The following is a 27,286-nucleotide window of genomic DNA, read 5'->3' as shown; positions in this document are numbered from 1 at the left end:
CCCACACCATACACAGGCCTGCACTTTTGATACCATGCATGATAGATGAAAGAGCCTCATGTTGTTGACGCCAGATCCGTACACGACCATCCACGGTGTGGAGAAAATAACGTGACTCATCCGACAAGCATACCTTCTTCCAGTCTTCTTGCGTCCAACTTGCATGCTCTTTGCACCAGGCGAGTCTTTTACGCCGATGAACCTTGGTTAGGAGAGGATGCCGTAGGGGTCGTCTTGCTGGTGTAGCCCATGCGTACGACGCATGATCATGCCAGATATTGTTCCGGGTTGGCCCTATTGTATTGGGTAGTCAACTCTTCAACAGTGCTGCGCCTGTTCGCCTGTATGAGTCGTCGGATCCGGCGTTCACCTCTAAAATCAACCTTTCGCTGACTTTTGCAGTTTTGCCATCGGGTCATTGTTTGACCATTTTGACGCCAGTCCTGGTACACTTTAACAACGGCGGCTCTTGAACACCCCACCAGTTCAGCCGTTTGGGAAATCGAGGCACCAGCTCGTCGAGCACCCACAGTCTGTCCTTTATCAAAGTCTGATAAATCCTTCCTTTTTACCCATCACGCTCGGAATTTTACTACCTACTGAACCACCGACACCTTATCTATGCTACGTAGATCGACTAACTGCGCACTCTCGTACCTCGCGTGGTCAACGGGTCACATTCAGTTTTCATAGGCCGACCGGGCTAGCTGGGTGGGTAACGTGCCTGCCTAAGCAACTCTAATGTCGCGGGTTCGAATCCCGCCTCGGGCTTGGATCAAAGTACTGCAAAAACCTTGGGAGGTGCATTATGGCATGATCAGGTATTTCATCAGGGGACTACACCTGACCATGTATCGGGAACTGCGTTTCTATACTTGTCCATAGTAGAAGTAGAAGAAAGGTGAAAGGCCAAAAAAGCAACAAAAATGTAATTAGCACATTCTAATACAGGAAGGACAAGGTAGTCCGAATGCAGTGTCATTTATTCCAAATTATTGAATTATCAAATTATTGAATTCCAATCTCCACAAAATTACAACTTTTAAACCCTACACAAAACTTTACATATTTATATTAACCATATTTTATTCTAACTTGATCCTTATTTTTACCTTAATAATTGACACTGCATTGGCACTACCTTATCCATACTGTATTAGAATGCGCTAATTACATTTTTGTTGCTTTTTGGCCTTTCACCTTTCTTCTACTACTACTACTATGGACAAGTATAGAAATGCAGTTCCTGATACATGGTCAGGTGTTGTCCCCTGATGAAATACTTGATCATGTATCAATATTTGCTTCAACTGACATCAGATTCTGTACACATTTGCCTTACCTATATTCGACCTTTATCTAAATATGTTTCCCCCCATATCTGATAACAGCTCTACCACTTTTTATTTTTTTATTTTATTTTTGTTTTATTTGTATTTTACTATATTAATTTTACTTTACAGTTCACCCATCTTCTATTGGCTTTGTAATTCAGTTCATAATTTTCTTAATTCATCATAACTTTTAGGATATTAACATTCTTTCACCTTTCACATATCTACTACACTGCCTTTTTTACCATCCTCTGCGCCTCCGTAGCCAGGTGAGCAGGAGCAGCAGTGCGTGGCACACGCTTCTTGATCAGACCGTGGTTCGAGCCCGTGACCACCAAATACGGAGGATGCGGAAAGTAGTAGTAGTAGTAGTGGAATGTGATGCAAGAAAGCAAGTGTATGCAGCATCAGCCAAAAAAAAAAAAAAAAATTACACCATTCCCTCCAAATGCCTGTCCAGTTCCTCCTTAAATTTATTTAACCTATCAACTTCCACAACGACAGATGGAAGTTTGTTCCAGCAATTAACCACCCGCTGGCTAAAGACAAATTTCCGCATATCTATTCTACATCTGTCTTTTCTTAATTTGAATTTATGCCCCCTTAGGTTCGGAATCTGAACAAGTGGAAGGATCCCATCAGAATTCAGCGTCCCATTCAAGGCCTTATACACCTCAATCAAATCACCGCGCAGGTGCCTAGTCTCCAGCCACTGCAATTTGCAGAACTTAAGCCTCTTTTGGTAAGAGGATCCTTCATTCCCCTCACCAATCTTGTTGCCTGTCTCTGTACACGCTCAAGCAAATCTACAGCCTTCCTAAAATGAGGCCTCCAGACCTGTACGCAGTACTCAAGGCGTAGCCTGACCATTGCCTTATACAGAGGGACAGTCACCTCCTTTTCCCTGCTAGCAAAATTCTTATATATCATTGACAAAACCCCATGACCTGCCTTGGCTACCTGTCTGCATTGCTCAGTAAACTTCATATCTGACTGCACAATTACTCCCAGTCTTTTTCATTTTCTACCTTTATCTATTGATCCTTATTTTTACCTTAATAATTGACACTGCATTGGGAAGTAACCTCAGAGAAACGTACACAGTTGGTACGTTTCTCTGGGGTTACTTCTACCCATATGCAATACTTTGCATTTGTCAAGATTAAACTTCAGTTGCCACTTCTTAGCCCATCTCCCCAAATTATCTAGATCCTGTTGCAGTAGCACACTGCCATTACTGTCATTAACAACCCTGCCAGCCTTTGTATCATCTGCAAACTTCGAAACTAAGCCTGATATACCTTCATCAATATCATTGATAAATATATAAAACAACAGAGGACCCAACACCGAACCCTGTGGGACTCCACTAATAACATTAGTCCACGAAGAGCAGCACCCATTAATTACCACCCTCTGTCTTCTCCCACTCAACCATCCTTTTATCCATTGTAGCAACTTACCCTTAATACCATTCTGCTCCAATTTGTACAATAGTCTTCCATGCGCAACAGAGTCAAAAGCTTTCCTGAAATCCAAATATATGATATCAAAATTATTTTTTTCATCCAGTTCCTTTGTAACCACATCATAATATCCTATCAAATTGGTCAGACAAGACTTTCCCTTAACAAACCCATGCTGTGTCTGACTTATTGCTGCAGTCTTGTCTAGATGATCCTGCAATGCATCTTTAACCAGTGACTCCATTATTTTACCCGGAACAGAAGTTAAACTAACTGGTCTGTAATTACTCGTGTCCCCTTCGATTCCCCGTTGTGAATTGGGGATACATTTGCACATATCCAGTCCGTGGGGACCTCCCCTGAATCCAAGGATGCTCTCATAATTATGGCTAAGGGTTTGCTTAGTTGCTTTGCCGCCTCCTTTAATATAACTGGATAGATCCCATCCATCCCAGGTGCCTTTCTTATGTTTAACTTCAACAATTTCTCCTCCACTTTGCTCTCAGTTATTACAAAATCATTAACCTCCATGCTACAATTTGATAACCTTCTGCCATTTTCAAACCTTAATAACTCCTCATGTGTGAATGTAGATGCAAAATACTCATTCAGTTTGTTTGCTGTCTGAGCAGGATCATCAACAGTGGAACCATCGATATCAAATGGACCAATCAGATTCATCCCCTTCCTTTTAGAGTTTATATAAGTAAAGAAATCCTTGCTGTTTTTCCAAAGATTTCTCGTAATCTGCCTTCGCCTGCTTAACCTCCTTTGTGACCTGATTACAGACTAGCTTATATCTGCCATAGACTTCTGTGTCACTTGATAATTTATATGCATCCCATGCATTTTTCTTCTCTGTCACGAGTCTCATTAGTTCATTTGATAACCATTTAGGCCTAAACCTTGAACAATATTTCTTAATAGGTATGAAACTTTTAGTAGCATCCACGATTAATTCCTTGAATGCTTCCCACTTAGAATTTACTGTTGGTAACATTGTCAGTTGATCCCACTGTACAGAATTTAAAAACTGTCTGAGACCACTGTACTCACCTTTACGGAAGCAAAAACCCTTTCCTTTACCCCTGATTGGTAATTATATCTTTAAGTAAATCCCACATCAGTACACTGTGATCACTGCCACCTGGTGGTTCCTTTATCTGCAAATTCTTAATACACGAATGATCACTGCTGATAACCAGATCAAGAGTATTACCCTCTCTGGTTGCCTATCGAACATGCTCCTGCAGAAAACAATCATCCAATAAATCTAAAAAAGTCTTACTAGTGTGTGAGTGACCAACCCAGAAGTTCCAGTCAATATCTGGGAAGTTAAAATCCCCCATTATAAGACATTCTGATTTACTAGCCCACTCTATTTTTCTGTACAATTGTTCATTGTACTCATTCGAGTTCATTAGGCCTATAATACACTCCTACTCTTATTTTTGCTTTCGCAGTGCTTATGTCACACCAAACTGACTCAACAGTGCACTGTTCATAAATATCAACTGGATGCACTTCTTTTGATTTTATGTTTTTCTTAATTAACAGCATAACACCTCCTCCCTTCCTATCCTGTCTATCCTTTCTGTACACATTGTACTCCCCAAATTCCAGTTCTGCATTCCTTATATCTGTGTGACACCACGTCTCTGCTATATACAATATATAATTTCTTTATCGTATATACAATATATAATTTCTTTGATGTCTTGACCAGCCCTTCAAATTCATCAAATTTATTTACTATACTTCTAGTATTGGTATACATGCAAGTATACATGCACCTATTCTTATTCTTAGTTACCCTAATACATCCCATATACCCACCTGTCTCACGACGACTGCCATCAGTCCCTGAAACCCCCAGCACCATCGCTCCAGGTCGCTACTTATTCTAATAGAAGTTGTGCAAGAATCACCTTCACCTCTGTCTGCGGCTACTTTTAACCTTTTAGTCTTCGAATCTTCCCCCCCAAGCTAGCAGTTTTCCGACCCACCTAACACTGCCTCGATAGCATCAGCAAATATTCTTGCACCCTTTCTATTTAAGTGTATCCCATCCTTGTAGAAGCAGTCTCTCCTGTTAACAAGCATAGACCATGCTGAAAAAAGGTCAGGGAATGACCACCGCATATCCCCGGAGCAATATGACCTTAGTTGCTAAGGCTCCTAAAAACCAAGCAACAACTACCATCCTCACCCTTCTAGTTACTGGCACTTTGTGTAATTTTCACATCCATTTTTATGCGTACTATTCACTCAGAAGTGGTTGTGATAGAAGGTTGAAACAAATACTATGTTTTAAACTTTTTCAACATAGTTACCAGACAAGACAACATGACACATTTTTCCACCTTTCAGTAGATTTCCTCAGGCCAGTTTTGTAGAGGTCCTCTGACTGTTCTTAAAACCACGCCTCGGTAGCAGAAATCGCCTCATCATCAGCAGCAAAGTGTTTTCCACGAATAAAGGAAAATCTTTTATTCGTGGGCAGGAAAGAAGAAGAAATCCGAGGGTGCAAAGTCGGGGGAATAAGCAGGTTGCGGCAGTATTTTAGTTTTTTCTGGGACATCGACATTTCATTTGCACATTTTGCTCTTTCCTTCTTCTGGTAAGAGGTCATAAGTCTGGAAATCCATCTAGCAGACACTACTCATATGCAACTGTTGATGAATGATATTCTCTACAGACGCTGCACTAATTTGGAGCTTTGCAGCTAGTCCTTTGACGGTAATATGGCAATCTACCAGTATTAATGCCTCAATTTTTGCAATACTCTCTTCTATTATAGCAGTTACCGTGCGTCCTGGGATTTCTTCATCGTACACTGAGGTTCTTATACATTTGAATTGTTTTTAAGTCTTCTCCATAAATGGCAACCATTTCTCCGTGAACTGTTTTCGGTACTTTCCTTTGCAAGAGGAACTGAATCACTGATCTGTATTCCACTTTTTCCATTGTGACACTTCACTTCATTCAGTTCTGCAAAGGATAAAAAATGAATTGTCAGATCAAAACCAAGATTTGTGTGGTTGCTATAGAGATCTCACAGGTGTCAAACAAAAAAATTCTTTCTGTCAGAACTATTTCTGAGTGAATACAAATCTTTTTTGAACCTCCCCCCCATCGTATATACAATATTTTCTGTTTAGTATAATGCCTGTAATATAATTTTCTTCAGAATTAAATTCAGACTCTTGGCCTGATGTGGGAATCATGCAGATGAACCAGAAACATAACCTGTAAAAATTTCTTTAGCAGATTATTAGCAAGTTATATAATGTATGCTTGAAAACTGTACAAAAATAAACTGGACTTTTTCATGTAAAAAATTGTGTCCTCCCTTCATATTTTATATTTATGTTATTATTGATAAATATATTCCACATTATACTTTATCACCAAGAATATTCAGTTTATCAGATAGATTATCTGATAAACTGTTCTAGTCTACATCCTTACCCTTCCTGGATTAAATATATACAGTAGAATTCATGGTATCAAACAAAAAAAAATTTAATCTTTCTATCACAACTTCTTCTGGGTGAATACAAATCTTTTTTGAAGCCCTCTCGAAGTGTTAAGCTGTGTCTGTTACCAGGCTGTTTTTGGCTGCTGTATAAAAATATTTGGCTCTGGATTTGATTCAATTTCCCCTTCATATTAAAATCCATCCGTTACTGTGTGTATGGTTTCTGCATCTTCCATAATTTCTTTATCTTCTTGTAGTTGACGACTTTCATTAGCGTTGTTATCTCGGGGCAAAGTTTTCTCCAAGATTAAGTAAATTGAACTTGGAATTTGGTTAAATGCTATTGCTTATATTGTAAACATATCTTTGATGTTGATCACCCTTAACGATCCTATAAAACCTATTTTCGCGTCTTCTATTTTTTGCAAAATTGAACTGAAAACTTTCCCTTATGTTCCTCCCTTTAGACATCCTAAGATCCCGTGATCCCTAGGACGGATCAAAGATGTTACATTCACAGAAACATGGCTTTTAATGTTTCTTCGATTTCTAGGCGCCCCCGTAGCCGAGTGGTCAGGAGCGAGAGTGCAGTAGCACGCGCTCTTTGAGTAGACCGGGGTTTCAGTTTCTGCATTTTCCATAATTTCTTTATCTTCTTATAAGGAAATGATGGAATTATAATTTACATCTTTTGATGGAATTATAATTTACGTCTTTTGTAAAGAAATCTTTACAGAAGATGTAAATTCATGAAAAAAAAAATATATATTCTTTGAATAATGCAGAATCCATTCATGCTGCGTTTAGTGATTAGCTGTAAACGGGTAAAGATGAACAATTTGTATTTTTAAAAGCTTTAGGATTAGTTGATTTACCAGCAACAAAAAAAAAAAAACAAAAAAAAAGAGAAACGAAAGGGAAAAAAAGGCAATTTGTGAGTTCCAGTTGCATTTTTTCAGGCGACTATCGTGATTCTATCCTTTTTGGATTTTTTAAAATCCTGGTGCTACAGGCTACTCTTTTCATTTTTATAGGTAACTTGTGATTTTGACTTGTTTGGTCCATATTGTACAGCTGTTCCCCAACCAATTTTTCCTCTGTTCATAAATGATCTTAAATGTTAAATTTTTGGTGTTAAATACTCAATGCATGAACACCATGACATTTTTTCTAACGTCCAAGCCATCTGTCACATGCTGAAAAACTTTCTGCACCATCAATCTTTTGATGTCAGATCACGGCGTTTTCTTTGATGCTACCGTCATGGATCCGCTGATTATAGTACCATGTCGTCTTCTGCATAAACCACATTCCATTTTTTTCTTTTATTAATACACACAGTTTACATACATTCATATGTCCATCTATTACCTTAGATTTTAAAGATCTATTAAGTGAATTGCCTAGCAGTTTGAGCTCTCAGCTCGATTCTTTTCTTGAAAGCCAAGGTGGAGAAAATCTGTAATGCCTTAAAATTAGTTTTATTTTCCACAAGTATGTTTACATTAGCCTCCGTGGGATCTGGAACTGCGGTTTGTAAGTGCAATTTGACCTGTGAGTATAATAGGCAATGGAAAAGTTGGCCCACGTCTCCAAGCCTCCGCAGGTGCAATAAAAATCAGGTTCCAGTCCTCTTTCGAAGAGCATAGAACGGAGGGAACCATGACCTGTAAGTAAATAAGATGTGGTCATCTTTTGATGACCGGGAAAACTTCACGGGAAAACTTGAATCTTTGATACAAAATCACTTCCTAGTAAGCAGTCCGTGCTCACGTTCATCCTAACGGATTTGCCACACCTTTACAAGTTCCTCCAAAATTCTGGTCTTTTCTATGTTTAAGTTGTTTGCTGGATCTGAGGAAATCCCCAGTATTTCCGTAGCGAGGCCCTTCCTCAAACGATGAGTCATTGCTCTATATATAATAAACAGGTCAAGGGGCATCATACCACGTAACACCTGTAAAGCATCATTAGGTACTGTTCTAGGAGCACAATTGATAGCCGAAAGAACAGACTGTTGTAAGGATATCAGTTTGGTACGTATTTTCACTTTGATAACATTTCTGAACCATACACTGGCGGCATAAGACACAGTCGGTAAGAATATTGTCTTTTAGTATAATGAAAGGGTTTTCTTCGTCAACCCCCATTATTTTTTAGAGATTCTAACCACGGAGTAAGTGAAGTTACTGATTTTTTCTAACAGTTTTGTTGCATGCGGCAAGAATGATAATCTGTCATCCAGTGCTACACCTAATTATTTGTTGCTTGAGACATAGGGAATTTGAGAGTTGTTTATTAGACCTTTTGAAGGTCTATTGTATACCAAATGAGTTCGGAAAATCATAAAATTTGTCAATTACCCTCCTTGACCGTCCTTCCACTTCAAATAACCAGACCGTCGGCATAAGCTATTTTGAGAGTGTCCTCGTGATCTTTGACCAACCACTGGTCCAGCACTGCGTTCCATAGGAGAGGCCCCAAGACCGACCCCTGGGGGCATTCTCTGGAAACAATTGAATAGTTTAAGTACCCTGCACAGACCTTAATTAATCTATCACTGAAGTAAGATCTGATCACTCGATAAATGTAGTTATCACAGTTGGCTTCACGCAACGACCTGAGAACGCTTTCCCACCATAGTGAGTCGAAAGCTCCCTCGAAGTCAATGAACACAGCTATTACGTATTTTAAAGTTGAATTTTGAATGTAATCTGTTAGGGAGATAATGGCATCTTCAGTTGAACATCCTTTTTTGAAGCCAAATTGACAATTAGAGTCAAAATGCATTGTCATTATTTCTAATTAGTATTTGTGTTAGTATTAGCCATATAATGCAAGGAAACCACGGTCTTTTGAATCAGCGGTCAAAGTAGATAAAAAAATTACAAAAAAAAAAAATTTTTTTTTTTTTTGTAATTTTTGCGCCTCTCCTCACGTAGCTAACTATTTAGTTGACCCTTCAGTTTCTTCAAACTGTCAAACTCAATTACGTGTGGAGGCAACTTATTCCAATATTCAACGGTTAAAAGCTAGTTAAAAGAAAACTTCCTACAATCTAGTCTAAATTTCTTCCCCCGTAATTTGAATTTATGGCGCTTGATCTGGAATTATTTATAACAGTGAAAATTTCGCATTTATTCATTTTATTAATCCCTCTCAGAGCCTAATAAACTTCAATCAGGTCCCCTCTAAGGTGCCCGATTGCCAGTATCTGTAGCCCTAGGGTGACCATACGTCCGGGTTTTCGAGAACATGTCCTCTTTTTTAAGGTGTCCTCGCTGGTTTTTAAAATTTGTCCTCGTTTGTCCTAGTTTTTACACCCTCTGTATTCATTTAAGCATCACTTATAAGAATGTAAGTGATACCCAAACAAATTATGGTACATACAGTACGGGTACTTTTCTGTTATATCCACGTTACTGCTGCACTAATAGAGGGGTTTTCATTAAATATCGTCGGGTTTTCATTAAATATCACAGACCACACGTGCTGTCATATCTACGTCAATGGAGAGCGTTATAGCTTACGCGGCCGCCAATAGATAGCGCAGAAGTTACGGTGGCTATAACAGAAAAGTGCCACAGTACTCACTATCGCAGCAAAAACATCTATAATATCAAAGTATCGTTTTATGTTTTTGTCCCTGGCAAGTAGTTGCTACTGTTTTCCAAAAGAAAGCAATGTATTGTATGCAGTATTGCTGCAAAAACATGGGAAAAAGTAAGTGCATAGTAACTAATGAAATGCTTCAAGAACATCCTTCATTCAAGAAAGGTAAAACTAAACATGATGTAATCTGTATCATTTGCAATAGTGTTATTTCTGTTGAAAATAAAGGAAAACTTGATTTGAAAGGACATCTGAACACTGAAAAACATAAGCGTAACAGCAGATGTGCATCGGCTTCATCAAATGTTTTGGAAAAATTTATTGTACCTAACAAGGATGTTAAACTCATCAGAGCTTCTGAAGGCGTGGCAGCATATCATACAGTAATGCATCACCAATCATACCGCTCGCTGTTGGATTCCGCTAATGAAAAGAATGTTTCCTGATTTACATATTTGTCAAAAAATGTATGGCAGGACTAAGTAAGGCTGAGGCAATCATAAATAATAGTTTTGGACCACATACAATTGATCTTGTAATGAATGATTTAAAGAACATACCATATATAAGCATTTCAACAGATGCTAGCAATCATGGTTCACTGAAAATATTCCCAATTTTAATTCAGTACTTTGACTATCAAAACGGTGGAACTAAATGTAAATTATTAGATATAATTAATCAACCCAATCACACACAATTGCAAATATGATATGTGATGTTTTAACCAAAAAGAACATTATAATTAAATGTATCTCTTTTTCTGGTGATAATTGTAATACTAACTTCGGTGGTGTCAAAAGAGCTGAAAGAAATAATGTGTATTTTAAACTAAAAGAAAAACTTAATGATAAATTAATTGGAATTGGTTGTCCAGCACACGTTTTAAATAATACTGTGCATTATAGTTTTGATGTGCTACCAGTCAATACAGAAATGCTGGTTTGGGTAATCTACAATCATTTCTCTATTTATACTGTGAGAGTTGAATCACTAAAGGACTTTTGCAATTTTGTAGACAGAGTATAAGCAACCTTTATACTATACCAAAACGCGATGGTTATCTCTCTTTCCAGCCATAAATCGCATTTTAGAACTTTATGAAGGGTTTAAATCCTATTTTCTGTCGCTGGAAGATTCACCAGCAATATTGCAAACATTTTTTGAAGATGATATGAATGAGGCATACCTTTCATTCGCTCATTCATTCATGTCAGTCTTTCAAGAAAATATAAAACGTATTAAAAGAGACTGTATTTCAATAATTGAAGTGCGGAAAATCCTTAAGACTGTTTTTCATTTGCTCAAGGAGAGGAAAACAAATAAATTTCTTCCGTTAAAAGTGTGCTCAATACTAAAAATTGCAACAGAAAACACAGTTTAGAGTTCAAATCGAGAATTTGTATGGCCGTACTTTAAAATATATTGAATCATGGTTAAAACCATTAGATGAGTTTCAAATCTTAGAATGGATCGATTTGGCAGAAATTTCTTCTTGGGACAATGTTTATTCCTGCTTAGAATATCTTTGTGAGAAGGGAGTCACAGTCGATGATGTAAAACTGTTTGATCAATGGCATAATTTAAAATTATTCTTGGAAACACAACAAGAAAATGAGAAATGGAATACATTAACTGCAAATGAGAAATGGGTGATGTTTTTTAAACAATGTAAAACTTCTGAATTAACTTGAGAGTTACTAAAAATTGTACAATTCATCTTTTGTGTATTTGGCCACAATGCAAATGTTGAACGTGTATTTTCATTGATAAATAGTCAGTGGACAAAGGAAAGAAACCAATTAAAAATTGAAGCTGTTAAAGGAATATTATTTACTATATATAATATGCAAATGACATGTGAAGAATTTTACAACCACATAATTAATGAACCAAAAGTTTTAGCAGAAATTTTATCTTCAAGTAAATATTAATTTCAATGAATTATTAAATGTTTTTTTAAAAGAATACCTATTTAATTTTTATGTCAACAATATGTATTTTATTTTGCCACTATTTTCTGTTTTTTATCTTTTGCAATAAAAAAATTTATAGTCCTTTTTTTTGTATTCTTCCTAAAATTAATTTCTTCCTCTGCTATCCTAGTTTTCATAAAAAATATATAGTCACCCTATCCATTCTTCAAGGCTGTTCAGTTAATTTTATGGTATAAAATTGATGAACTACTGCATAAGGAATGTGTTTTTTTGTCAAACTTTAGAATTAAGTTCTGAATTATTAAAAATTACAGTATTTATTCCTTCTATATTCGGTCTTCATTGATGAACATTCAGTGACCAAAAGGGAAGAAACCTGTTACAGCTTGAAGTAAATAAAGTCTTATTGTTTACTACACATAATATGAAAAAGAAATGCCAAGAATTTTAAGATCAAATTACTAAACCGCCAAAAATCTTAGAAAATGTTAATTTTTTAAAAGTATTAAGTGCATTTTTAAAAGAATGTCTGTTTTATTTTATCAGAAGAAATTTCTATTTTCTCAATAAATCATATAACGTTCATAATTTTTTGTTAATACAAAAGTTTAAAATGGCCTAGTTTTGCCCTCTTTTTAAAAATGGGAATGTCCTAGTTTCTCTAAAAAAAAAGCCCAGATAGTGGAAGTCTTTTCTCGTACGGTCGCCCTTTTGTCGATCTCACTGTTCGAATTGCCCATCTTTGGCCATTTTTCAAGAAGTTTGTCTTTTTTTCAGGTCTCCATACTTGAACACAGAATTTCAAATGCGGTCTTACAATTGCCTTATACAGTAAGATTATGACCTCCCATCTCTACAGGACAACTTCGATAGGACACCGTAAGCTTTCCTGGCCGTCTGTTTACAGTGTTCAGAATCTGCTTGTTTTCGTATCTGCTTGTATCGTAACTTACAAGATCCCTTTTATTTCTGTATTGTTTTTAATTCAACCCTTTCCCAGTATACAAGTTATTTTGTGGTTGCTGTTCCCCATGATCTTGCATTTTGCCGCATTAAACATTAAATTCTACTCAGCATTAAACTGTAATGTTGTTTTCTTGTGGAGCGAGAACTTAACTATCCTTGTGAAACAAACAATGCCAAACCCTTCTAGATGTCTTATCATTTTTTCCCCCAATATTTTACCTGTCTCACCCACACCTAATTCAACAGAATTTTTTAATTATTCACATTTATCGAGTTTTTCCAGAGTGCATCCAACTTATTTTTCATGGAAACAGCAGTTCTCTTTCGTTTCTCATTCATACTTCATGCCCTCGTGAGTGGCGAATTTGGCATCATCACAGTTCTCTCCATACAGGGTGGAAAAGACCTGAGTTTGAATCCCGTCGATGACGTGAGGAATTTTTTCACAACGTGGCTGAGTTAGTCAGTCTCAGGCTAGGGTAGCATGGTTTTTTTTCTCCCGGAAACTCGGGTGGTTTTTGTCCAGCAAACAGAAAATCGACCACAGAACACACTCGATTTACAGACATATTATATACGGCGCAGTATAAGCTTAAGTTGCTCATGTGATTAAAACAGCCTACAACTAACATACCATATTTCATTAATTTATTTAATATTTAATTAAGTTTCTTATTGTTATTACAACAACAAATAAATTTACTGGTACAAACATGCCCAGAGCTCACCTCTCGAAAAGCATACAGCTCAATAGGCGGGCACGGTGTAGTAGTACTCTAGCGGCTAGAGTACTACTGTAGTCCAGAATAGTAGGCTCTAAGAGCCTACTATTCTGGACTACAGTACAGTACTGGGAATCGGACATAAGGAGCAGCGTCTATTAAGCGGAAATTGGTTAAACGGCTGTATTTATTTTATTTACTTTAATTTGCTACTTGCAGTAAAGAAGTTATTACAGTATTATTATTTATTTAACTTATGTCTAATATATCATGCTTTAATGTATTTACTTTCTTTTCTTAGGTGAAGTGATTGCAGTTTGTTCCGTAGCTTTTCAGAATGATGACCTAGCATTTGTTGGACTATATGCTGTCCGTGAAATCTATCGATGTCACGGTATTGGTATCAAAGTGTGGAATGCAGCCATGCAGCATATTGGTGACACAAATGCGGGAGTAAATGCAGTTCCTGATCGACTATCCACATACCGTGACAAGGCTGGATTTCCTATTGTAGTTAGTGATTGGCAGTCCATGGAATGTATCGCTAATGAGTTTAATGTAGATAGTCTTCTTAAAGATTTATCTGGACTGGAGATCCGAAAAATCAGCGACGAATTCCTTGATGACATCATAGGCTATGACGAAGTAGTTCACCATTATCGTCGTGAAAAGATAGTACGGTTGACAGTGAAAGAGGGTGACAGTGTAGCGATGGTAGCACTTCGGGATGGTAAAGTAAGTGGTTACGGATGCATTAAACTGAGCATCCAAGGACATGGACAGGTAGGTCCTCTGTATGCAGACAGTCAAGACATTGCAGAAGTATTGCTCTCGAGCCTCATTCGAGCCTTCCCTAAGGCGCATGGATTAGTGATAATGTCAATTAACTGTAATCAGGGAGCGCTGAATATTTTAAATAAGCTTGGACTAAAGTTCCACGAATTGTCTCCCAGATGTTATAGAAAGGGCGAAATTCCAGTGGACTTAGACAAGGTTTTCGCTCATCACGACTTAAATTTCTCCCCTTTCTAACTGTAAATGTCAGAATTTACCGACTTCATTAGGTTTAGTATGTCCTGTTTCGTACACGTGGTAGTACTGATGATAACAAATAAATAAATAAAACAGGCAGAGCATTCTTATGAATTTAGATTTGTAATACTGCCTGTTGTTACAACAGATACGGTATATGATAGTTGCTGTAGAGATCATCTGTTAAGTGTAAGATCACTACCCTTCCGGATTAAATCACTGTAGATATATTCTCCCTGCTCCTAGTACTTATTTATTTATAGGAGCTTCTTATTATTACTTCTAAAATATTTAAACCATAAAATTAAGCTTAAATATTCATTATATGTTTTCTAATTACAATAAAAAATGAGGTTCGTTGTTTACATAAATTGCTTTCAAATCTTAGTTCAGCCAGTGTTGCTGCTTATACTTCACAAAAACTTACCTCTGTAGATATTCTTATAACGGAAGAGTTGTTCGAAATTTTTTATAGCGTTAAGCTTTAAGTTTTATAATGAAACAAAAAGCCTAAAGCTTTAAAATTTTATGTTGATTTAAACCTTCCAAAAAATTTCCCCAGATTTAATTACTGCAAGGTTACAATCATAGCTAAAGAGTGATTACTTTATTTCAAAATGATCATTATAAGCAGAGATATGATTCAATTAAACGCGTATTATTCTTCGACGCGCGCACACACACACACACACACACACACACACACACACACACACACACACACACACACACACACACACGTCTATCCCTCCCACCCATGACTTGAGGAATTTCTGATGTCCACTTCATTCGAGGTTAGCCGATCTCAAGCGGATGGTGTATGATTTTCACCCCTTGAATAATTTCGGGTTTTTCAGCCCGCACAATGTCACAATGTGCAAATGTCCGTGAACACACATTTCTACAGAAGTTACGGTTATCAGGGCACGCTTGGAGACAGTTAATAATAATATATTAGAAAATATTCACAGTAAACCGCACCTATCAGTTTACAAAGTTATTTGAAGATGGATATTTTCCAAGCTATAGAATTTTTTTTCCACTTCTCATAAATGACATTTCTGCATTAATTGGCACTTTATCAATGGGAAGCCAAGCATTTTAGTTAAAGTGGTCCTTATAAATAAAACTAAAAGGCTTCATTTGCTAAACATTAATGGACCAACATAGGCAACATCCATATACAATTAAGGATTGCTCAAATTAACCATACAAAATGTGTATATTTTATATTGTATTGCAAGTGATTAATACAAATCTCATAGTGTGTGAACAGAGATATGTACCAGCGTTGCACAAGCATATGCCTTCTTTGGCGTAGAATTCAAGCAACTGATCTTTGATCATCTTGTTACTGTAGTCGCGTCATCATCATCATCGTGCACGTGAAATCGTTTACTTTTCAAAACTTTCTAATAAGGGATCAGTGTCATGTAATCCCACAGAGAAAGATTCGCACCGAAGGGAAGGTGTATCTATACCGGCTAACTAACCGTATATTGGACAGTCTATGGCTGTAGCCGTATCACAGAAACTGCATCACGCAAACAACGAAAGTATCACTCTGCCTTCACTCACGACGCCGGTAGCCATCGGAACGCGCATCAGTTTTACCGGCAAAGTTCGTTGGATGCTTTATTTAAGTCAGAGACGTTTTGATTTAAGTGAAATGTGACATGTAATAAAAATGTGTGGTACGTTAGGTTTGCCAACTGTTTCCAGGTTGCCAACTTAGGTTTGCCAAGTGTTATTTCACTTTATATGTAAAATTCTTTTTCTTAGAAATGTCTTTTCTTTTTTTTCTTCCCCCCCCCTTTTTGGTATTAAAATAACCGTTTTTAATGTTCATAAAAGTGTAATTCCACTAAGGTTAACACCTAAGTAATCAGAAGTGTCGGGTTCCCCAATAGAAGTTTCCAAACGTTCAACAGCACTCTCTGCCAAACCGTCTGATTCCCACATATTATTTTCCTTTTTTATTACATGCTAGACGTAGTTTGCCCACTGTGCAGCTGTGACACGATTTATTCCTTCTGTGATAAGCCGTTCTTCATTGACGTTGAAAGTGCGATTTTAACCGCAATGAATCCTTTGATTTGGCACCACACATTTTCGATTGGGTTTAAATTGTAATGGTATGGAGGCAGACGAGGAACTTTACGTCCATTCTGCAGGGCTATGTTATCAATACGATGTGAATCGTACCTGCTGCGAACATCGGAAACGAGATAATAATTCGACCCTTCAGTATATCGGAATTCCATAGACTTTGTTTTTCTACCAGTTTGAATGTCTGATATTTTGGTAGACTTCTTTGGAATATTTTCCATACCAACACTGTAGCATTATCTAAAACGATAATGCGCTTTGGCTCAATGTTTGGTAATAGTTTGTTGACAAACCAATCTTCGTAATGTATTTTAACGCTTTTATCTTATTTTATTTCTGTTTTATCTTATGTATATTTCATTTTTATTTTAATAAATTTATTTTAACCAGTTAGTCGATCGTCGCAAGAAAGTTTGATGATGTATATTGTCTGTAAATTGCATGTGCTCTGAGGTCGATTTTCTGTTTTCTGGGCGAAAAAACCGAGAAAAATGCCATGCTACCTCGCCTGAAACCAGCTAACTCAGCCACGTTGTGAAAAAGACCCATAAAAATTCCTCCCGTCATCGATGGGATTCGAACTCAGGTCTTTTCCACCCGGCGTGGGGAGGACGGCGATTCTACCAACATGCTACCCACTAGGGCACGTTATAAAGGAAGCCCATGTAAGTTCCTGTTGTTTAGACGAGACTCAAACCCAAGTCACGATCGCATCCTTCCCCACGATGTGGAAGGATGCGATCGTGACCTCTGTGCTGACTACAAAGGACAATATTTTTTGCAGTATGAGTGTGGTTGGAGTTTTTTAGAATTTACACCTCACAACCAAGGTCACGAGGTGTCAGTATGCTGTCTGTGAGTCGCGTGTCATTCAATGTTCGCACGAAACCGACTAACTTGATGACGATGTTTTAAAAAAAAGTTTCCTCCTATCCTGATGGAACTAGTTTCTCAACTTCTACCGGCCCTGAGAATCGAAGTCAGTCTGCATTTTTTTCCACGCAGTGTGCAATCTCGATGTTATCTTCTACAATACTCGCAAGGGCTGTTTTGTAATTTTCTACTCTCTCAATTCATCATAAAAAATATAGAAATCCCTAGCATAGCTGAGATAGTCTTTCGCCACCCAATTTCCAGCAGACCCCGTCGACACAGCCAAACTACAATGCAGCCACCCAGGAACAGGATAAAATCTGTAGACCGGATGTTCCCTTCCAATACTATAGGTATGTTCCTCACCCTGGATGTAGACTGTGTCTGATTTCACAAAGAAAAGAACTACCAGACTGACATTGTGCATCGCGTGTACACCATCCTGCCAAACAACTACCAGATTTAGATTGGTAAAAGAAAGGTCCTGACCATTTAATCATGATTATTTCCCTGTTTCTATATTCATATGCGTTTAAGTAATATTGTCATATACTGTGTCGTCTTATTCCTAAAATGTCACTCTCCTTGTATTTTAGTCATACGACTGACTATGTATTTTCCTATTTATCTATATATATTCACTTGTGTTTCATTTATGTAACACAAGTGAATATGGAATTCATAATGATTCATTTAAGTAATTTTGTAAAATTCTGTCTGTTGAACTGAGACAATCACTTAAATCTTACTCTCCTTGTATATTAGCAAGAAACCCCCTGGCTTCGTTTGGCTTTTCCGAGGTAAGGTGTTCACCTTAATCTGATTAAAATAAATAAAATACAGTATAATGACAAAGAAAAAATAAAATGACATAAAATAAAAATAATAGCGTTCCATATTTATCGTGATTTTGTGTGTAGAAACTAAGTTCCGTTATAGTTTCTTTAGCAATCAAATTAAAATATCTCTAGGCATCTGGCTCCACAGGACATACCCGGAATCATCCTTTGTGGAAGAGCTCTGATGTTTCCGCTACAAATTCGTTATTTGTGCTTCATAATGGTTTTTCATAACCATCGTTCATATGTGGACACAGCCCACTGCAAGAAGCCCCACCACCCCTTCTTTGTAACTCATTTCTTGCCGCATACGCATTTTCATTTTTTATAGTCTGTAAAGAAACATTTGAGCTTACATCTTCTGATAATTAAAATGGGCTGCCATTACATCCCATTTTAATCGAAATTGTTGCATCAATTTTAATGCCTCCATTTTAATCGAAACTGTTGCATCGTCACTGGCAGGGTTATAGCAGAATTATAATGGAAAGATATGATGCGTACATTTAGGTCGTGGCAGGAAAAAAAAAAAAAAAAAAAAACTCCTTTTATTGTTGCATGACTTATTTAACAGAGAACAGCTATATTCATTTACCCCAGTATTCTTAACTACTCAAAAATAAGTTATTTACCTGTTATTTATCCTGTGGTATTTCTTCAACCTCAAGAGTATCCGTTTATCTCTCAGTGTAATAAAATGCCCTTTTATTACTAGAAGTATGCTAAGTGACATTTTATTAACTAGATGACCTATATTGTCAAGTTACCAACTGGATAATAATAACGAACAACTTCTCGAGAAAGGCGTATTCTCACTGATGACAAAATAAAAATAAGTACAACTCACTATAACAGACTCTCATCCAAAACACGAACGCTAATTTAAAACATTAATTTTTAACGATAATTAAAAATCTTCTAACAACTTAAAACATTTGTGTACGTTTTTAAATGTTAGTAGTTCTTGTTAGCAGTTCTTTACTTATACGTTACTCCTTATTTCTCGACAAATCGTGAGTTATTATCCAGTTGGTAATAACAGTATCAGTCATGTGGTTGTTAGGATGTCACTTAACCCCGAACCAGTCCACCTTTTTTTTAACTCTACTTTAACCCTAACTTGAAAGTTGCCCCTCCTGAAAAAAACAAGTAATTTCCATAATTTCTACTCAATTTACAAAATTGAAACTCCCAATATACATAAACAGAAGTATATTCTTTGATTTCCTACCTTTAGCGCTCAGCAAAAACTATTAATTTACTCTAAAACAGCAAAAATGTACGATCACATTTCAATTTACTAAATTTTGATGTCGGCAAAACAAGATCCAAGCTTTGAAAATAAAACGAGTTATATCATTAGTTCAAAAATTCGCGCGTCATCTGGACGCCTCTGGCTAAAACGAATCAACGCAAGCGGAGAGATAATTGACTGATCGAGCTTACGTCAATTAGCGTTACCAAGGTGATCCAAGGAGAACGTAAAAATGTAAACGATTTTCGTGGAAAACAAACAGTTGAGCATCATTACACTAATTTGCATAGCTCTCCCGCATGGCTCTCTCACAACAGTTTGCTTTACTGGTTTTCGTAATTGTTGTACGAAAGAATTGCAACGAATTTTTGAAAAACAAAAATATCTTTTCTTCTCTTCAGTATGTATTGTATCTACTAACAAAATATCAAGGAAATTCATCTATTGGAAGCCATACTGGAAATGGAAGGAAAACAGAAGGAAAAACTGATCACCACAATGCGCAATTACAATAAAGCCAACTTTTTTTTTTCAAAAAAAAAAAAGTTGGCTTTATTGTAATTGTTTTTAGAGGACTAAATCAGATATTTCCTCGATACCATCAAAAATTGTTCATTGTGAACACACGCCCGAAATATTCAGCACAAAGAGTCATATGTTTCGATGCTTGAATTCAGTTTCACAACAGATGCTAATAAGTCAGCTTCAACGTAGGACGCCTAAGTCCTACAGTGAAGCCGATTAGCTTTTTCGTAATTATTTTCAGGAACAATAGTTTGAACAATCCCTCTGGAAATATTAGCGAGTGAATTGCATTATGCATTTCAAAAATCGCTGTATAGCTTGTCCCTGAATGCAAATAGCTTCTTTTGAGTGAGCGCCCTTGTACAGATGTTTTATTGCGGACAGTTCCTTCCAGTCAGTAAAAATCATCAGTAGTCGTCCTTTATTATACCTATAAAGTAATTCGTTATGTTGGGGGAAACGGTTTGTGCTCCTAATTGATGTAGCAATTTCGAATTTTGGCAAAGTGTATTATTTGAACACAACCTACATTAGAAGGTCACTAAAAGAGTGATAATTGGTGGGCAGCATTCCGACAAACAAATTCCATTTATATTCCGGGATGACCTCTCTCTCTCTATTTCGGGATCTTTGACCACAAGGAGGGAGACTGCTAAATGCGGTCACCGGTCACCGACCGCATTTAGCAGTCAGCGACCCATCTGCCAAAAACAAGAGAAGTGATGGGGAGAAAATATATTTTTTCAGCGGGGTTATCTGTTTATTGCAGCTAGAACAGCTTTATGACCGTGGATAGTGAATTTATTCCGCTTCTGTACTAAATATGAATTTCTCCCTTTGTGATGACATCAAAGCGTAACAAGCAAATATCTTCTAACAATAGGTTTTGAGCAGCCGTTAGTCGTAATCTGTTAGCTTTGAATTGTTATAAATATTGCAGTTTTGTGAAGAATACACAGTTCAAGAAAGAACGTTATTCATAGCGGATGATTTTTTTCTTTCCTTTTATGCACAAGTTTTCGAAGTTTATAACGCAACTATAAATAAATACTTTCTCGAAATTTCGTTACAAGATCAAACCCAGGAAACTGCTGTTCCGATATTGTTTACTAAAAATAATTACAATAAAGCAAACTTTTTTGTTTTCATAAAATGCGCTTTGCAGTGTTATCAGTTTTACAGTTTTGTCCGGTTTACAACAGATGAATTTCCTTGATCTTCTGTTCGTAGGAGCAATACACGTTGAAGAAAGGAAATACGATCTGTTCGCCTTTCAAAAACACTGCTACTCAACTAAAAGTATTTACCTACCTTCCCTTCCCTTCAATATTCGACGTAACTTTACGGGCGACGGTGTGACGTAGCCAACGGTTTTCTCACGCTCCGCGCCACGAAAACAATTTCGCTCTGTAAAGAGAAACTCCCCCTCCAAAAGAAACGAACGAATCAAGTGTCATGTTTCATAAGCCATAGGCAAATTAGGTGGGTTTAATGCACACTTGATGTCACATTTTTGTAAATTTCGTGAAATTCAATAGAAGATTTTGAAAATTGAAGTGGGAAAATTCAAGAAAACAGTTCTGGCTCCAACTATAGCGAGTTTCAGCTATGTAAGTAGAGTAAAAATTATAGAATTTATTAGTTGTAATTTGATCTGGGTAGATATTTACCCAGGGGATCGGATCAGTGTTGCATACTTCTAATAAAAAGGTACGGTCATTTTATTATACTGAGAGATAAAAGGATACTGCTGATTTTGAACAAGTACCGCAGAATATAAAATAGGTAACCTATTATTACTGAATTGTTACACAACTTATGAACTGTTGCTACCCCAGTATCCTTGTAAAGAACTTGCATGCAGTGAACGCTTTGTCAGGTTATAAACTCCATTACGGCATTCTATGCTTATTTGGACAAAATGTACGTTGTACATGTATATCATGACTACCCTACACCTATACATTGTATATCTGACATATGCATGCCATAGGCCAACTCCAAATTTCTGTATAATTGCTTGAACCAAATCTCTGTTTATCATATAAACAACCCTCATATGCTGTACATACGTTATGATTGAGAATAATAGCATATCTTTTCAGTCCTGTCTTGGTGATGTGAAGACATGGTTAGCTGTATCTGAATTTAATTCCATTTTTTGCCCTGATAGATCACGAAGTTATCAATGTTAAGTTATCACGAAGTTATCAATGTCACGAAGTTACCTATATCAATTAGTTTAGAGTTATTGTACAGATGTAAAATATGCTTGTATTGTATGCTTGCCAACTGTACAAAAATAAATTAAACTTTTCTCGAGGGGAAATAGTGTTTCCCTGTCATGTTATATTTAAAGATTCATTTTTGTTGCTTGCTGCAAGTATTTATTGTTATTTAATATATGTACGAAGAGTTTGTAAACTTCGTTATTTGTTTGCAATAAAGATTATACAGAAACTGATTTTTTAGCTGAGTTCCTTTTCATTTTTCATTATTTCAGAATTCCTGTTTAATACTAGGTAGGTAGGATTATATTCCTGTGTACAATGATTTGAGGAAGAAGAATATACCAGCTTCGGTCAGAGCTTTACCAATCGAAGTGTTAGCGACAAACTGTAAGTAACACAGTCCCTGAATCTAACGCAATTAAACTTAAGACGTTCCTAATGATTTTTTTTTTTTTTTTGCCTGCGGACTAATGTATTTCCCTCATGTATCAACTTTGGTCGGAGCTCTTCCAGTCGAAGTTTTAGCCACAAACTGTAAGCGACTCAGGCCATGAAGATAAAGCATTAAATAAATACAGTAAATAATAAAGAAAATTTCTGTTTATACTTCAGGGCAACCACACGGTCAAAGGAGTTCACAAGATACAAAAGTGAATACAAGAAACAGCACCATATTTAACAGTCATGCGGGCTTGAAACAATGTCACTCAACGCGTGTGCACTTATGCCCTAGCACCCGACTACTTGATTATGGCGGCCTTCATATAAATAAATTTTCTGTTTATATTTCGGTCGACCACACGGTTAGAGGAGTGTAAAAGATAAAGAAAGAGAGAGAGAATACAAGAAACAGCACCATATTTAGCAGTCACGCGAGCTTGAACCACGGTCGCCCAAGACACGTTACGTGATTAATTTAGTCTGGGGAATGCTATGAAGTTACTTCATAGATAAGACAACATTCTTTATAAAATTCTGGTTATAATTGTTGCCTTTTAATCTTACGTATCATGATATAATCCTGGCCTGCGGCCGCGAACAGATTATTCCTCTTTATGGTTACCCCAGGGGCTCACATCTGGTAAGTATGGGCTTGGCAAACCCAAGGTCCTGAGCTGGATATCATCATTCTTCCCTTTCTTGCTTTCTTGGTGATTCCCTTCTACTTCTCTTACTTCTCACTCTCTCTCAGGTTAACGCTGCATTTTTTTTTTTTTTTTTTTTTTTTTTTTTGTCTGGTGCAGCATAAGCCTCAGGCTTCCTTGCACCATATGGCTAATAATGATAATAATATCATGTAGCAGTCGTCATTATTTTTCATTTGAGAAAAAAAAAAGATTTCTCTGTATATATAAGCTTCTCTCCTCATTTTAGTTGTAATCGCACACATATAAATAATAATAATAAAGAAAGAAAAACGTGGGCTAATTCTTTTTTTTTCCCTATTATATAAAAGAAATAAGATCAGTACATTTTAATCTTAATTCACAAATTCAACAAATTACAGGAAATTGTAAAATGCAGCATTTCAGAATTCTTTCAAATGCAGCATATTTTACAAAAAAAAATCATCTTTTACAATCCGAAAATATTAAGTGTTCCAATGTTAGTACCAACGTGTTGTCCTAAAGGATCCATGCAACAAATTGTGACATCTCTCTCTCCCCCTCTCTCTGCCTGGATTTTAAAGTGTTTATTTTGGTATATTTCCTATAAGCTGATGCACGAAATCACTTTCATGTACAGAGGGAAAAATATATATATATATGTGTAACGGAAAATGACAGTCATGAACAGAAACTGGTCGGCTTTTTTTTCCCCCTTTTTTTTTTTTTTTTTTTTTTTTTTTTAACTTTTCTATCACACTTTCTGTGAAACATGTAATTTTTATATTTTACGCAATTATTTAATAAATCTTTCTAATAGTTAGTAAACTTATATTTATTTTCAAGTCGTGATAATCAGCTTTTGCTTTTTTTTTTTTTTTTTTTTTTTTCTCAATTATGCATACAAGAAACATAATCTTGGCCGACTTTTATGAAATTTAATGTAGTTCTCTGAGCTGCCTTCCAAATTTCAGAAAGCAATCTTGTGATCGGAAAAATATTCTTTATAATCCTATAAGATACTAGCACTATTTTTTTAAAATTCTTCTAACGTTTATAAGATAATATAAGCAATTATGACTATAAGATACCCTTTAAGTACTATTCAGTTGTTGTTGGGGTTTAGTCGTATCAGTGCCCAATACTCTATTGCGTGATCGTGTATTGTGTGTATTCGTGCGCACAGGGGCCTGTTTGCAAGTTATACTGACTGAAAAACTCCGAAACACTCACAGGGAACAACTAAGACCCTCCGTCTGAGATCGGCTAACTACAGCGCCTATTGAAGAAGCCTTTAGAAATCATCCCCTCCACACAGAACTCGAACCCAGAGCTCTCCAAACGAGTACCAAGTTGCGAAACCTTATTGATTCAGAAATAAAACTTCATCGGCTAATTCATTAAACAGTTCATAAGGAGTTCAGAGCTGCTATGCCCCAACTTCTCAACATTACAGTACTACAGCATTTATTGTTTTCTTCCAGGAAAAATTGTTACTAATTTAATTATTTTAAAATTAGATATATCTGGGAAGATTCAAAGAAAACAATGACTACAGCTTAAAACAGTAACATGTGTAAATTGTAAACTTATATTAGCATTAGGATTAGTAGAGGCATATGAAGCAAGAAAGCAAGCTTATACAGCCAAAAAAAAAAAAAAAAAAAAAAAATCTTCCCGTTTCACCCATCCATTCACTCCAAATGTTTGTCTAGTTCTGCCTTGAATTTATTTAAGCTGTCATCTTTCACAACGACAGATGGAAGTTTATTCCAGCAATCAACCATCTGTTGGCTAAAGGCCAATTTCCGCACATCTATTCTACAACTGTCTTTCCTTAATTTGAATTTATGCCCCCTTAGGCGATTAACCAGGGCAAGAAGAACAATCCCATCAGCATTAAGCTTGCTCAAACCAAACCATTCAAGGCCTTAAACACTTCAATCAGATCACCTGGCAGATGCCTAGTCTTTAGACACTGCAATTTGCAGAACTTAAGCTTTTCTTCGTAAGAGCAACCCTTTGTGTCATTCACCAATCTCGTTGCCCCTCTGTGTACTCGTTCTAGCAGCTTTACATCCTTCCTAAAATGAGGCCTCCCGACCTGTATACATTACTCAAAGTGTGGCATTGCCTTTTACAAGGAGATAATCACCTCCTTATCCCTGCTAGAAAAATTCCTGTATATCATTCACAAGACACTGTGAGCTACTTTTGGAAATTGTCTGCACTGCTCAGAAAACTTCATATCTGACTGCACAATTACCCAAGCCTTTTTCATTCTCCACTACCCCGAGTGTAATACCACACAATTGATATGTTACTCTGGGGTCACTGCTGCCCATACTTTACATTTGTCAATGAATATTTTAATTACAGATTTAAATCGAAAAAATTATCAGTCAAACCTTAAAAATGTAAATCTGAAAATAAATAAAAAATAAATTTTCTGTTTATACTCCGGGACGACCAAACCAAATGGTCAGAGGAGTTAACAAGATAGACAGAAAACAAGAAACAGCACCGTTCACTCACGGCACGTATGCTTATGCCACGCTCGCTTGACCACTCGGCTATGGCGGCCTCTTATTAGTATTATTAGTAGAAAATGACGCAAGAAAGCAAATTTATTCAGGATTAGCCAAAAAACAATTACAACAACAACAACAAAAAAAAAACACTTCCTTTAACACCTGTCCACCTCCTCTAACAGATTATCTGGATCTTCCTTGAATTTATTCAAACTACTCACTTGCCCCCTCATATTCATGTGTATGAGGAGGTAAATTCGTTTTTTTTATTTACTTGAACTTTAGTGTGCAGTACTCGTATAAGTTACTACTACCGATTGAAATACTACACTCATCAATTCAGAATAGCCCTGCATATTATTATTTATTATTATTATTAGCCATATGGTGCAAGGAAGCCTGAGGCTTATGCTGCACCAGCCAAAACCTTACCGATGCCTAAGGCGAACCCGAACGACGTTCTGGTGCCCATTCTGAGCACTCTATTAACCAAATGAGCCATTTCAGTTAGATAAATCTATTCACAAAATGCAAATTTAAAGACTACACACCACACTAATACGCTTATTGAATAAAGTGAACTGAATAGTAACCAAGGTTCAAAATCAGTTGAGCCTTGCACTAACCCGATTACGTGGTAAACACGTCATCGCATTAGCGCTTAGAGGTACCCTAAATTTGGAGGCCTCATTAGATTAAACCAAACATATTAATATGCCTAGAGTTATATGTATATATATGTTTTTTTGTTTTAAAGAAATATGAAATATTGCTCCAGGATCCTAAGCTAGCGGGAAGCTCCGGAATAAAAAAAAAAAATAGGGTCACCATAAAATTATTTCATCTACTCATGGGTATTATATCTGTTGTCTGTTCGGTTTGTTTGTTTTGCTGGGTGAAAAGCGGGAGTTTCCAGAGGAAAATTTTTGCTGATGGAATGAAAAAAAAAACCATCATTGAGCGCGTCATTGACCAGATTCAAACGCGGGACTTTTCCATCGGAGTGGGGTAGACGGTGATTATAACCACTGTACTATCCGCAATGACAAATCCCAGAGTAGTCCTATTGGCAAAAAGATCTGCTCCAAAGAGGGTGTAACGTGTGATTATAACCACTGTACTATCCGCAATGACAAATCCCAGAGTAGTCCTATTGGCAAAAAGATCTGCTCCAAAGAGGGTGTAACGTGTGTGTAGTAACGGATGGGTGCCAGATAGTGAGGGCGCTGCATTCACTTCGGATAGTGACGATTTATTTTCTTTTTCC

The 27,286-nt window shown here is 36.7% G+C and overlaps 1 protein-coding gene across 1 annotated transcript in view; it reads left to right on the top strand.

Annotated features, from left to right (window-relative positions):
* Positions 1-14,780, top strand: part of LOC150091029 (uncharacterized) — a 53,237-nt gene extending 38,457 nt beyond the window's left edge. Inside the window, exon 2 of the mRNA XM_090381286.1 lies at positions 13,820-14,780. Within this exon, the coding sequence (XP_090237412.1) occupies positions 13,820-14,550 (731 nt within the window). The 3' untranslated portion in view covers positions 14,551-14,780. The remainder of the gene's footprint in view (positions 1-13,819) is intronic.
* The last annotated feature ends 12,506 nt before the right edge of the window (positions 14,781-27,286 follow it).

This window comes from Mastigoproctus giganteus, chromosome 1 (assembly GCF_048544385.1).
Source record: "Mastigoproctus giganteus isolate SK-2022 chromosome 1, ASM4854438v1, whole genome shotgun sequence".
NCBI classification, from domain to species: domain Eukaryota; kingdom Metazoa; phylum Arthropoda; class Arachnida; order Uropygi; family Thelyphonidae; genus Mastigoproctus; species Mastigoproctus giganteus.
Note: the sequence above shows the minus strand (reverse complement) of the source record. Positions and strands in the feature narration are given on the sequence as shown.